This window comes from Pimephales promelas, chromosome 7 (genome assembly GCF_988280905.1).
Source record: "Pimephales promelas chromosome 7, fPimPro1.hap1.1, whole genome shotgun sequence".
Taxonomy (NCBI): domain Eukaryota; kingdom Metazoa; phylum Chordata; class Actinopteri; order Cypriniformes; family Leuciscidae; genus Pimephales; species Pimephales promelas.
The window spans coordinates 17850410-17865477 of record NC_142775.1 but is presented as its reverse complement, the minus strand read 5'-3'; the positions used below and the strand labels follow the sequence as shown (position 1 = coordinate 17865477).

At 37.4% G+C, this 15068-nt stretch overlaps 1 protein-coding gene across 1 annotated transcript; it reads left to right on the top strand.

Moving 5' to 3' along the window:
- Positions 1-1053: 1053 nt before the first annotated feature.
- ccdc80 (coiled-coil domain containing 80) lies at positions 1054-14824 on the top strand. The gene is made up of 7 exons (XM_039677077.2): positions 1054-3224; positions 3308-3464; positions 6852-6988; positions 7826-7977; positions 9590-9693; positions 10973-11056; positions 14165-14824. The coding sequence occupies exons 1-7, from the start codon at positions 1629-1631 to the stop codon at positions 14470-14472; spliced, it is 2538 nt and encodes an 845-aa protein (XP_039533011.1). The 5' UTR covers positions 1054-1628; the 3' UTR covers positions 14473-14824.
- Positions 14825-15068: the final 244 nt, after the last annotated feature.

Below are 15068 nucleotides of genomic sequence, written 5' to 3'. Positions count from 1 at the left end.
AAAAAAAGTTTAAGTTTTAGAAGCACAAATGGTCGCCTTCGTTCGTTACTCTCCTGTTCGAACTCGTTCATCAAAATGAATATTTTTTAATATTCAATATTACAAAATATTTTTTTCGAGTCATTTGGTTCATTCAAAGAACAAAAGATTCGTTTAATTTCAATCTCCATTGTTGACATTGTTTAGTTAAAGAATTTTGACCTTAGTTTGATACATAAAAAAACAACAAAAAACATTAAGTCTTATGTTAATTAAGACTTAATAAAAAGTTATGTCACTCACTGTTAGGCCCTCTGACAAAGTATTTGATTATTTATTTATATATTTATATATTGTTTATTTAAATAATTATGTTGTGATAACAAAAGTGCTGTATCAGTCTGAACCGGCTCTAGTCTCAAGAATAAACTAGGCTATTGTGAAATATTCTAAAATATGTGATCCCAATCCTCTAGAGACTTACATTCTTTACTCTGAAATATGACCCTATCATATATTACCAGTTACATGCTTTTCATGATATTTTCTATGGGTTGCCAGTTGTAGAATATCTGTGCATATATGTAGCCTATGTAATATATATATGTATCAATCCAAAATAAACGACCTTGAAAATGATATGATAGTATTTTAGATTCACCAACTAATGTCATGTATTGGCATACTCATATGCATCTTCTCGCCATTGTCACCTTTAGTTTGCTTCATTGGGCACCATTTTCTTAAAATAATAGATTTAATTAACATTACTATAGTGGAAGGGAAAATATATACAGTCAACTTTAAAAAAAATGTTTTCCAAATTTTATGTTAAGAACTTGCATAATATGGCTTTAGAACATTAACAAGACATTTATTTAGTTTGCTAAAATCCTATTTCTCACACTGTAAATGGCCCCTTATAAATAATATACCTTTGTAATGTTCACTAGCAAAGTTATCATCATATTTTTTTTTTTTAATTTGAGAGCCAGTATTAAGGTTCATTCTAATAGCGGTTTTCTCAGGAGTAAATCTATGCGCACTGGCACCCCTCAGCTGCATGGGTTAGTCCCTTCCCTTGCGCTCGTCAGAGGATACAGAGGCTGCTGTGCTGTTACTTTTTGACATGTTTGGGAAAGCTTCCAGTGATAAGGAGCCGCACAGAGCTTTTTCCATACTTTTCGAAGTATTTCTGACGTCTAATTTTTCGCGACGTGCTTTTTGTTGAAGTGGCGCGTATCAAACTTCTCAAGACTCACTAAGGACCGGAGCTTGACTTCATGGAAACTATTTTCAGTTGGTTAAAGGATTGTATGTATTTCAATATAGGAACGATGAGATGAGAAAATTTGGCGCTGGGCAACAGTAAATGCCCCCTTTGCTTTGAATCAGCCATATCTCGCGCTGAATGTTCAAATGTTTCCTAACGCACTTACAGGTAAACAAAGATCGATATAACTTTTGTCTTTATTAAAGAAAAAAAATTGTATTGGTTTGTTAAGTATCTAAAGATGGTTTTAACGAACATTTGCACTATTTTGCACTGAGCATCAGAATTATAAACTCTTTAAAAATACATCGGATCTTATGACCATTTAATGGATTGTATCTCTCTACTGACTTAAGTGTATCTGAAGATTTCAAACATGAGGGGAAGGTACATGCTTGGTTTCGGTGTTTTGTGTCTGTTTACATGGGCTGTTTACGTGTCTGAGAGCAGCCCGACCGATAAACAAGCAAAACTCAGAATGCTGTCCATAAGACGAGCAAGACAAAACAAATCACGACAGGGTCAGATTTTTAGAACAGGTACTTCTTCATGGATCAATGATAAGCGGCAGCAGTTGCAGGGAGATGAAGGTATAAACGTTACCAGGAATGTCCAATCCAGAAAAATGTTGGTACAAAGGAGACCAGCACAGGGTGGGGCTATGAATCCAATCCAGCAAGATGATGGAACACCTGGAGCCAGGGCCAGAGCATCCCGCATGCCAAACAGTGCCGGTTCACCAAACTTATTGGCATCATTTGCAGGGAAAAATCGCCTGCTGGTTATTTCCGCACCCCACGACTCTGATGGTTACTACAGATTGATGATGAGTCTTCTTAAACCAGAGGTTTATTGCGAGTTGGCAGAGCGGCACGTGCATCAGATTGTCATGTTTCACCAGGAAGGAGAGTTGGGTGGGAAAATCAGACGCATTACTAATGAAGGCAAAGTGATGGAAGAGCCGTTGGATACGACTCTTATTCCCAGGCTCATGAACATTCTTAAATTAGAGAAAGGAAAGTTTGGGATGGTTCTTCTTAAGAAGACGCTTCAGGTAGAGGAGCGCTACCCCTACCCTGTCAGACTGGAAGCGATGTATGAAGTTATCGACCAGTCGCCTATGCGCAAAATGGAGAAAGTCAGGCAGAAAGGCTTTGTGCAGAAGTGTAAAGGGGCTGGGGTGGAGGGTCAGGTGGTCGAGGGTGTCCCCAGCACTGAGAGAAGAGAGGAGAGGAAACCCAAGCGAAGACCTACCACAACAACAACTCCAACAAGACCAACAACCACTACCACCACTACCAAAGGAACTACCACCACCACACGTCCCCCAACTACAACTCGATCCACCACCACAACAACGACAACAACACGGGCGACCACAACACGGGCCACCACCACCCCAAGGACAACCAGAGCTCATACTACCCCACAATGGATCCCAACCCACAAGACCACCGCCGAGCCTTACTATTACAACCGAAGGGAGAGATACCAGACAACCTCATCCACGACACTTCCTGTCTACACCAAGGCTGACACAGCGAAATACAAGGAAAACCGCACTGATAAAAAAGAATACAACCACAGACATACCAACATTATACCTACACAACACAAACCACCTAAAGTTAAGCCTACGAAGAAAAAGAATGGCGATAAGGAAATTAGCAATGCTTACGAGGAGAAATATGATGTAAGTGGGCCCACCAACGGCTATCCTGAAGAGAAGGAGGAAGAGATTGTGCCCGTCAAGAAAGGCAAGGGCAAGACAGATAAAAAGAAGAAAAAGGTGTCCAAGAAAGACAAGGAGGAGAGGAGGGGAAAGGATGGAAAGGGCAGTAAGAAAAATGGAAAGAAAGTTTCAAAGATCCACGAGAAAGAAGAGTATCAGAAACCAACCAAGAGACCACCACCACCTAAAGGAGCTCTGGCAACCTTTTTGGACTATTTTGAAAGCAGAAGGAGACTAATTGTGAGTATAATCTGATTCAAAAATATGGATTTCTTTATTATAATATTATTTACTGTTCTTCTGTTTTACACTCTTTTCTTCAGTTGATCACCTCTCCAACAGAGGAGAACAACATGTATGTTCAGCAGAGGGATGAATACTTGGAACATGTGTGTGAGATGGCAATCAGAAAGGTCTCCATCATCACCATCTTTGGCACACTTACAAACAGCACCATGAAGATAGATCATTATCAACTTGGTAAGCCACTTTTGATTTTATTCAAAACACCAACCATCATTTCAGTTAGCATAACGCTTACAAAATGATAGGAGAAGGTCTTCATCACTGCATGCATTTTCCTATTATCTTTTTCTATTGTTTTACTTTCCTCATTCTTAAACAGTAACTGCTGAGAATCAATGTCATGCTTGACATATGGACATTTAAGCACAGGCTATGGAAGTTCCAGTCAATGCATTCTATCCATTCCCACTGAGACAAACTGAACTCAGGCCACCCATCATAAAAAAAAAACTGTTTCCTGTTCTTTGAGAGCTTCACTAGTTGTGACATGCAGCTATGAGTGATTAGGCCGAAGATGGATATGATAAACACAAGCCATTTTCTTATGCTGTAGATTTAGAGCTATTAATTGTATGGCAAACAAAATGGGCCTTTTATCCAACAGTTGGCACTCACTTGTAAGTTAGGGAAGCACTTTTCCAGATTATGACCTCATATGACACAAAACCTCACAGCAAAGGAACTTGAAGTCTGGTCTGGGAATGGAGTGAATGGTGCTTGTTCATGTGTCACGGAATGCTGCTAGATGAATCAAATGGAAGTTTGGGAGCAGAGTCTGCCATGGCATGTTATTCTCTCTTGTTCATTATCCAAGACATGGGAAAATGTCTGTTTCCTTTGTAGCTGATATTCTGACTGGAGAGTTTTAGTTCAGTAACAGCAGTCAGTTCTTGGCAGGCGAGACCGTTTTTTATGGAGTGTAGAAGTAGCATACATTACTCTACTCTTGTAATTTATTCATTGGACATTTTACTTAACAGTTTTATCTGAAAATGAATTCTACCTGGGCCATTCAGAATTTAATTGATAAAGCCATTCAAATTCAAATTCGATTCCTGTTTTTGATACAGAATTGCATCCACAATTTGAATTGGAATGTAAGGCCCCGTCCACACTACTGCGTTATCGTTTAAAAACGGAGACCTTTTGCTACGTTTGCACCTCCCGTCCAGACTAAAACGCAAAAAACGAAGACCTAAAATGGAGAAGTTTAGAAACGCTGCAGCTCCGTTTTGCGTTTTGAATCTCCGGAGGGCGTTTTATTGTGGACGAGACAAAACGTAGGACTTCAGAAACGCTGACGCAGGGGCTGACACTCGGCTCTATGATTGGGTGTTATCAGTCGTGACGTATCCTTCCCTGATTCGCCAACCACTGTTTGCACCGGCACGCGCATGCCCAGTGTTGGTGAATGGTCACGTGATCCACATTTTCAGTCGTTTTAATGTGGACGGAGATCATTTCTAATACGCAGATAAAACGCTGGTGTGGACGGAGATCGTATTCGTTTTAATTCACCGTTTTTTTACGAAAACGCAGTAGTGTTGAGTGTAAGTAGATTTGAAATGAATTGAAATTCTTAGTTGTAATTTTAACTGTTTTTAAAAAGCCTAGTTCAAAATCAAGCCAATTCTTCAATCCCATATTTTGCGCAGCCCTGGTTGTCACTGTTATTGATAATTCGCCAGACGTCACACAATTAGATTCTACAAGCATTAAAGGGTTAGTTCACCCAAAAATGAAAATCAAGTCATTAATTACTCACCCTTATGCTATACCAACCCCGTAAGACCTTCGTTCATCTTTGGAACTCAAATGAAGATATTTTTTATTAAATTTGAGAGGTGGATCACTGCTACATAGGCTCCTAAGGGATTCAAACTTGACGGCCCAGAAAGTCATTGAAGAAAATGTTTAAATGTTCCATGTGACTGCAGTGGCTCAAGTATAATTTAGACGAGAGTTCAAGAGATTTCCCCAAATGCATGCGCGAGAAATGAACTGAACTGAAGTAGAGTTGAAGAAGATCGCAATTCTCGCGTATGCATCGTGGAAATCTCTTGAACTTCCGTCTCAGGCCTACTAGGAAGAAATGTAGTAGTCGAATAAAGTAGTTATTTTTGTTTGTTTTTTCCGCACTAAAAGCATTCTCATCGCTTGATAAACTTATACTTGAGCCACTGTAGTCACCTGGAATATTTAAACATTTTCTTCATTGACTTTCTGGACTGTCAAGTTTCAATCCCTTAGGGAGCCTATGTAGCAGTGATCCACCTCTCAAATTTAATCAAAAATATCTTCATTTGTGTTCCGAATGGTATGGTAATTACTTAATTTTCATTTTTGGGTGAACCAACCCTTTAAGACAAAATGCTGTGAAATAATAATGAAGTCATCATCATCTGGACTGCCTCTGAATGAGTCACTCCTTTGACTTTTGTTCCATATACTCATCAGTCTGGACTGTGTCACATGGTTGTGTGTGAGGGGTTACTTTCTCTGCCACAGGATGGACAAATAGAAGCAAAGCAGGTACACATAAACATCTCTCTATAGTGAACACAAGGCTCTCTGTGATCGCATATATCTGTCTGGCACGTTCTGAGCATTTATAGCCTGCCAGCTCACTGTTAGTGGTTCCAGTGCAGCATCAGAGGTACTAGAAAGGAAACATGACTGACTGTATGATCAGTGGTTCTTGAACCACAATTAAAGGTTCTCTGCTGTGGCTATGGTAGGCATATAATTAGGAGCACTGCTGAGGCTAAACCTAATCTTTCATGTTCCTTTTGTAATTTCTATGATGTAACTTTGCAGTTTTATCTTTATTATTTAAAAATGATAGTTATTTATAGTAAGATTGCAAGTAGCGTCATTGAGTAGGAAATATGCCTAAAGCCTCCTTATTTATTTTTGCCCTGAGAGATAAATAAAGAGCATATTTAATGAAAACCCAATGTTTATAGGAAGAAATACCCTTTTCCCTCCGCTTTGATTCGTTTTTGATTGTAGTTCACCTCCCGTGCTGAAAGTGGAGTGCCTTGAACCATGTGTTTTGTTGTCCACTAGAAATCAGAGTGAGAAATTCTTTGGATTTTGTGGAAAGGAAAACAAATATTTTGGTTCGGCCTCATCCTCCCGTGCTGTCTCACGCACCCGCAGAGTTTCCACAGACTAAAGGGGGTCTTTCACATGAGTTGCTCTGTTTTTATCTGTCTCTTTTAGAGCAAAGGAAGCCATGTTCCCAGAATAAACATGCAGAACAGCCATGCGGCCCTGCAGCAATTCATTAAAAGACTGCATGTCTGGTGATTTTCCGTTTAGATAAACAGCAGAACAGCATTTGGCTACTCATGTAGCAGAGGGCCTCAGTGTCCCGAGTTCTACCGGCGTTGACCGCACCGGAGGGGTCGCCCTACGTACTGTATGTTATGAAAGACGCACATGTCTCTTTGAACTGCAGTCAAAACAAAACTAGCAGACTGTGCTATCTGTAATCTTCTGTATTTATCTCTCTGGTTGGTTGATCAGTCTGTGGGATTTTGTGTGGCGTCTTTTCAGAGAATGACAAGCCCATGAAAGGTTTGAGACAGGAGGATTTAGAGAACCAGAATCTCATCACGGAGCTGAGGAAAGAGTATGGAATGACCTACAGCGATTTCTACATGGTCCTCACAGATTTGGACATGAAAGCAAAGGTAAAAGACATGTAACTTGGCACACACAGTACATTTTTAAAGCTTTAAATCTCTCTTCTTCCACAGTGCTTTTCAGTGGTACGCGAGGTGTGCCAGCGCAAAGCTGAGTTCTGTTTCTAGACAGCTGGAATAAACAAAGAAGCCACTGTGCAGTCAGGAGGTGGATAGAGAGTAAAACTTCTCAGAGACACCCACAAATGCTGATTTAATTCTGGGCATATAGAGTTGTGAGAGCTTAATGTTGACATAACTGACTATACATAAACTGCCCACAAATAAAAACGGATCATCACGGTCCTTGTAAATTAATTTTACTTTTTGTTTTGTTTTAACATCCAAAGTAATTTTATTAATTTCATTCATTTAATGCGCTGTATTTGATGTAATGGTCAATATAAGACAAATAAAACAATGTAGCGTTTGCATTAAATGTAGGCATTTACATAATAAGTTAAGTTTAATTAGTGTAATAATAAATATTAATTTGTTAAAAAATAATTATACATACATAGCATTATTATAAAATTAAGCAATACCGTTTAAACACAATAATAAAAATGGGCGTCTATACAAGTTCCACAGAAGAAATGTGATGTTGGATGTTGAGTTTTGCATTGCATTCTTGTTTGACCAGCATATTTGTTGTGGTTTGCAGAAAAATGTCAAGAATTCTTCACAGCTCTGTCAATTTGACACATCATTTTAGCTCCGGCATTCTTGGCTGCTCAGAGCCTATTGAGAAAAGTCCCTTACTAGTTAAGGTATTCGGTTTCTAACCCTTTATGAGGATGTTTATGAGGACCCTCTAAGTTGTATGTCTCTTTTTATTATTTCCAGCAATACTATGAAGTTCCAATTGCAATGAAGGCTGTTTTTGACTATATCGACACGTTTTCCTCACGCATCAGAGAGATGGAACAACAGAAACGTGATGGGGTGACGTGTAAAAAAGAAGACAAGCCAAGATCTTTGGAGAACTTCCTTTCCAGGTAAAGCTTTTTTCCATTGAAATTGTGCTGTGCTGGAGCCAGGGCTCACAGGGGGATCTCCAAAAGAATGAAATCTGTGCTTTTATGCCATCACAAGCTGTCTTATATGTATAATGTCATTATATACTGAATACACATCATTTTCATTAGCATTCCACATTAGCATTTCACACACATATTTGTCAATATTTCTATTTATATATTTTTTATACAGACAAAGTGGAAAAACACTTAAAATATTAACAATTATGTATTTGTCAGATGGTCCAGATGGTATTGTTACAAAAATCTACCAAGAGTTAACCAGAACATGCTAACCAGCAACACCAGACATATCATTTTATAAAATCTGTTCAAACATGTTTGGTTTAACTTTTTGATCTGTTAAATAATCTAAAATGTTCAATAACTACATTTAATCTGTCAAGTAAATCTCTCACAAATGGTATTATGTATAATATAAGTATAGTATAACATTCGAATGACTCAAATGTTGTATCAATAATAATCATCATAAATATTGGTGATTCATTCAAATATAACTGATAATGTCTATTCAAATGTGAGGTGATTCAATCTCTGCTGGATTTTTTTTTTTTTTTTAATGGGGTGGCACAAAGGGGACCAAGAATCAGTCAGGGGGGACCTGGGAAAACAGAAATAAATGCTATTTGAAATAAATGCTAAATGTAAAATAAATACTATTTGATAAATGCTATATAAGGGGATTTTACTAAATATTTACTTCTAGGTTATCTGTATTAACATTGTGTAAACACTAGATAGATGTATATGCATGCCTATATATACATATTTAAAAATGGTTGTGTATTCCCTAGTTGCTTGGAACATTGTTTTCAGACATAACTTGTTTTAGGTTTTTTCATTTGGATATATATTTACACATTATTAAAGACTACTTTTTCTTTTGTTAAGTTATTTGAAGTGTCAGTTTTTGCATGAATTTATAGAGTCAAATCAGAGAAAGCATTTTGTTACTCGTACTGACTACATATAATAGCTTGATCAGTCACACAAAAGTAAGTGCAAATAGGGCTATATTTCAAAATATATAATTGAGTGTTCATATTCAATGAACAGAAATCTGGTCTGTGGTCTCTCCTCCGGTTTGAAAATCTCTGCATTTTAAATCAATCAGCATTTGACAAATTCAGTTTCAAGTTGCGTTATTGGCATAGTAAAATGGCTTTACATTGTCAAAGCATTGACTGGGCTCTGATCCAACTGTGCATTGTCAAATTTATTTATATTAATGGGCAGCAAGTAAGGCAGTGATGGACAGCGCTTTGATCCAATGGCGTTGGGCATGGTCAGAGTAACAGTACCTGTTCTTGACAAGCGCGTGCTCCAGACTTGCATTGGTAACCGTCAAATTTTGCATGTGCGCTGTGTTCTCATCAATTGCCTGTAATTTTAAAATCTCTATCCAGTAACACTGGATATGAATGACTAGTAATGTAGAACTAGATCAGAAAATATTTGCAAAAACTGCTGAACAGAGATCAGGTGGGCCCATTGCTACACCCTAGATTTCCCTATGTATTAATCCACACCTGCATTGATCTAATGATTTTGGTCTATCATGCCATAGGTTCCGCTGGAGACGTAGATTGTTTGTCATATCTGCACCAAATGATGAGGAATGGGCCTATCAACAACAACTCTATGCACTAACCAGTCAGGCGTGCAACCTGGGTAAGAATGATAATCACTGAACTGTATGTCATTGAAGGAGAATTTCGATAAAATTACCAGATCACATTATTGCAGGGGTAGATATTCTTTAGGGACTCTTACTACAAATTGATCTATTTACCCGCAGGGTTTGCAGATGTTTCTTTCTCATGTCTCAAGTTTGCCAAGATAGTATCTCACATTGATTGTCTCTTGTCACTCATCGAAGATTGAAACCAGATCGTTGTTACTGTAGTTCAGACCAAGCCAGTTCTTATAAACTCCACTGAGTTATGGATTCTTGGTATTATTCCCAAAAACAATGTGTATTCCCGACGATACTGACAGTCAGAAATTGTTTCCCACAAAATAAGCTTGACACAAACAGCGTTGAATGTTTGCCATTTTGTATCTTGTCCCAGAAATCTTGACAAGCATACAACTCATGTAATTAGCTAAGCATTTATTCACCATTGCAGCAAGCTCTTGAGACTTGAGTACCCCTTTTTTGTGTTATAGCTTTGCGTAGACAAGAATATATGTTTGGTAGTTTATTAGCCAGTTCCAAGTGTTGACCAAGGCCAGTGACCACACCTGGAACAGCTAACAGTGAGGTGTAACCTCATGTTCTTAGTCCAGAAGAAGCCCAATCCACATGAAATGAGTGTGGGAATCAGTAGAGATGTTCCTAGTTGTAAATAAAATAGTAAATAATAGCAATTTAACAACTTGTTAGCAACTTACATAAAAACAGCTGCTTCATATTTCACACGACTGTAAATAATAATGTATAATTTAGGTGGTGTGAAAGTGTCTTCAAATAATGTCAACATGCCTTATTTTACTCATAATTTTTAAAGTGCTATTTTTAAAAGAAAGTATTAAAAATATCATAGGGAACCCATGTAAGATCAGACTACAAAGTGACATCACAAGTTAAGTAGCTTTGTAAAAAATATATATTATGTGGCAGAATATGACCCGGAAAAGATCTTCAAACAATAAGAATGATGTTTGACGAGACATGAATGAAAAAAAAGAGGAAAAAAAGACCAGCTTTCTCTTATATTTAAACTAACATCGGTTACCACAGTGGATTTGACTTTGGCAATCAATTCAAGGATAAATGACTTGAGAAATATTTCTTTATATTAATACATCACCCACATATTCCATTAGTAAGCCACAGACATGCCTTTAAACAGACTAAATGTCAACATTTGAAGACTCAGCGGGGTGTTTAGATTTTAGTCTGATGCACTTTAACCTTACAATTCCTTTTGTGTTGGTCGATTTGCAGGTCTTCGCCATGTATCAATACTGAAGCTGGTGGGGACAGATCTGATAGACATGGGAGGAGTGTTAGAGCTTTACCCCATCAATGGTAAGACCATTGTCGCCAAAACACTAACAAAAAAAGATTTGACACACCGTCTACACTCTTTACTCCACTTTTTTGGAAATAGGCTCATTTTACCACTCCCCCAGAGTTAAACAGTCGAGTTTTACCGTTTTCGAATCCATTCAGCCGATTTTCTGATTTTTAGAAGAATATCAGTAACCAGACAGTTTCTGGTCTCGTTGACTTCCATAGTAGGAAAAATATATATACTATGGAAGTCAATGTCAATGAGACCAGAAACTGTCTGGTTACTGATATTCTTCTAAAAATCAGAAAATCGGCTGAATGGATTCGAAAACGGTAAAACTCGACTGTTTAACTCTGGGGGAGTTGTAAAATGAGTCTATTTCCAAAAAAAGTGGAGTATCCCTTTAAAATGAAAGGTTCTTTATTGGCATATTTTGTCCCATGATGAACCTTTCCACTGCACAGAAGGTTATTAATTGTGGGGGAAAAGGTTCTTGAGATTAGTAAAAAGTTCTTTACACTAAGAAAAAAAAAGGTTATTTTAAGTAGCCTACTGTTCACTTAAAGGTTATTTGGAGAACCCAAAATAGATCTTCTACCTCCTTTTATAATCTTTATTTTTAAGAGTGCTCCTAAAATGTTATATATATATGTTTTGTGGTGCGAAGAGCACTATTAACGTGTGTGTAAACATGTGTAGCAGTGGTTTAAAATATCAGCTGACCCAGATGCTTATTTATTGTGGTCACTTATAAAATATGAAAAGCATACCTGTAGCTGCAACAGAAGCCAGGTGTTTTGTAAGTGTGTTAAGGCATAGCTGTCAACCCTCCCGTTTTTTCCGGGTTTCTCAATTATTTTATCTCTGTTAATCTCTGTCTTCCCGTTTTAGTATTTTCCTGTAAAATATCCCGTATTTTTACGTTCTGATTGTGTGAGATGTACAAGTTTGGACATATTCGGCTTGAAGTCGTTCATACTCGGATGCAGCGCCGCGCGCGCTGGCCGGAGACACACTAGCTGCGTGCGTCTCAGCTGCGTGGCGTGACCGTTTTTATTTTACTGTCTGGTTTTTATTTCGGCTCCCATGTTAACAGATTAGAGATTGCACACTGCCTGCATTACACGTCCAAACGAGTGCATGCTAGAAATAGAACCAGAGATGCCTATTTTTCACGCGACACGCAAGCTTGTTGGAAGCGTTTCCAGGCAAAAAAACTGAAAAAAACAAAACGATGTTTATATGTCAAAAATGTCCATTATTTTTTCCTCTATATATTTTCATGTAATTTTTTTTAAACAATCGAGTCCTTGTGTCCACTACAGAGGTCATAGCATAACATAGGAATAAAATATCTTTTTTTTTTTTTTCATTTGTTTCTTATGCTCTTAATAATGTAAAAAACAATTCCCTTATTTTGGCGATGGATTCCGGGAAATCTCCCTTATTTTCATTGTTCAATGTTGACAGCTATGGTGTTAAGGGTTAATCAGCACATTAAATGAGAGCGGTGGTGTTGTGTTGACATTGGCTGCTTTTTTGTCTGTCAAAAGTAGCCAGTAGCCTCTGGTTTCAGGCGCCTCCCTGCATGACTCAGCCTCTCCAGCTCTGGCCGGGCTCAGAAATGTCCAAACAGTTCCCACAGGAATTATATTTTGCAGGATAGAAATGAAAGAGGGCTCAGGTGTTTACATATTTTCCATCATTGTTGAAAAAACAGACAACTTTGCCTTCGATGGCACCCAGACCCCTGTGCATCCGCAGTCTGTCTGATACATTAAGATCTAAAGATCTGTTTTTAGAGCGCTGGAACTCAAGTCTTCTATGTAAGATGAAAGCAATGTCAATATCGGATGAAAAAACATGTTGGTTTTATAAAATTAAATCTGGTTTCTATTTGAAAATGTTTTGTCAAAGATTTTTAGTACTATATTATAAGCCTCTTCATTTAGAGACGGTCAGTGTTATTTAGCTTTGAAAAAAAGATGAATAAATGGAAGGAAAGTTGGTAGACGAATATCTTTTTTATTTTATAATTTCAAAAGGTTCCTAAACATCCAAGAAATCACAATTTCTCCATTTTTAAGGACCTCCCCACCACATTATCTATATAATGTGTGTGTGTGATCCTTATACATTATTTTTCCCATAAAATATAATATTTGTTTTTTTCTTAGTATGTTTTTTTTCACAAGAAATGAATACATTTATTGGGCAAGGGTGCATTAAATTGATCAAAAGTGACAGTACATTTATAATGCTACAAAATATTTCTATTTAAAATAAATTCTGTTTTTATATTAATTAAACCATCTTGAAAGAAATGTATCACGATTTCCACAAAAATTCTAAGCAGCACTGTAACTGTTTTCAACATTGATAAAAAATATTTCTTGAGCACCAAATCAGAATGATTTCTGAAAGATCATGTGACACTGAAAACTAGAGTAATGATGCTGAAAATTCAGCTTTGCCATCACAGAAATTACACTTTAAAATATCATGAAATAGAAAACAGTTGTTTGAAATTGTAATGTTTCACAATATTACTGTCTTTACTGTATTTTTGATCAAATAAATGTTTCCTTGGGGAGTATTAAAGGGATACTCCCCTTTTTTTTGGAAATAACATTTTACAACTCCCCCAGAGTTAAACAGCTTGGTTTTACCGTTTTCGAATCCATTCAGCCAATTTTCTGATATTTAGAAGAAAATCAGTAACCAGACTGTTTCTGGTGTCTGGTTTCTGAGACCAGCAACTGTCTGGTTTCTGATATTATTCTATATATTAGAAAATCGGCTGAATGGATTCAAAAACGGTAAAACTCAACTGTTTAACTCTGGGGGAGTTGTAAAATGAGCCTATTTCCAAAAAAAGTGGAGTATCCCTTTAAAGATTTGTTTCAAAAACAAAACAACTCAAATCTCGCTGAGCCAAAACATTTAGTGTAGTGTAGTTTAACTATTGAGATTTAACATTATACTTGTTTTGCATTACACATCAAACTCAAATCTGTCAAATATTGTAAAGTCATTTGTGGAGCACAAATGGCAGAACTTCCTGTATCCCCTACCATTTTGACCATCAACGGTTTTGACACTGACACGTGTATCTGTTTCAGGAAGTGCAACGGTGGAGCGTGAGGGGATATCTGCCAGTCTAGTGCGGGACATTAGAAACTATTTCCAGATCAGCCCTGAATACTTCTCCATGCTCCTGGTGGGAAAAGATGGAAATGTCAAGTCCTGGTACCCATCTCCCATGTGGTCCATGGCCATCATCTACGACTTGATCGACTCCATGCAGCTCCGCAGACAGGAAATGGCCATCCAGCAGTCTCTAGGCATGCGCTGCCCAGAAGATGAGTACGGTGGCTACGGTTACCACCACGGCTATCAGGATGGCTATCATCAGGGTTATGGATATTAGGGTTTATAACATTCATAAGACAGTGTCATGGTAAGAAATAACTGAAAACTTCCTTTCTGAACTGGTTTTATAATTATCGTATACAGCTGATGTATTTATATTTAAAGATGCATATTATCTGCTATACATCTGTCCCTATGGACATAATCTTTTGTAGATAAAAGACGTTGACGGAACATTTGTATTTATTGAATGTCTTCACTATACGAAGTGATCATTTTTTTAGGTCACAACCTGCTTTTTCATGTTGAACTGTATTGTTACTCTATTTTTAAAGAGCACTGTCTTATTTATAAACGTATAAATTGTACGTTTATTAAACTTTAATTTCAATAAAAAATATATATACTGATATGGTCTTAATAAGTTCTTAACATTGCAGGCCATCATGCAAACTCTACATAAGCTGAACTGATGTACACCACAGTTGAGAATTATGTGCTTATATTATGTGACGCTTGAATTTTCCCCCATTATTTTATAAAGGCACTCTTCTGATACAGCCAATTTAAGCACCATATCAAACTACCAGTATTTTTTTTCTTTGCTTTATTTCCCTCTGCTGGTCAGTGATATGTTGGCAGTTGCCACAAAAT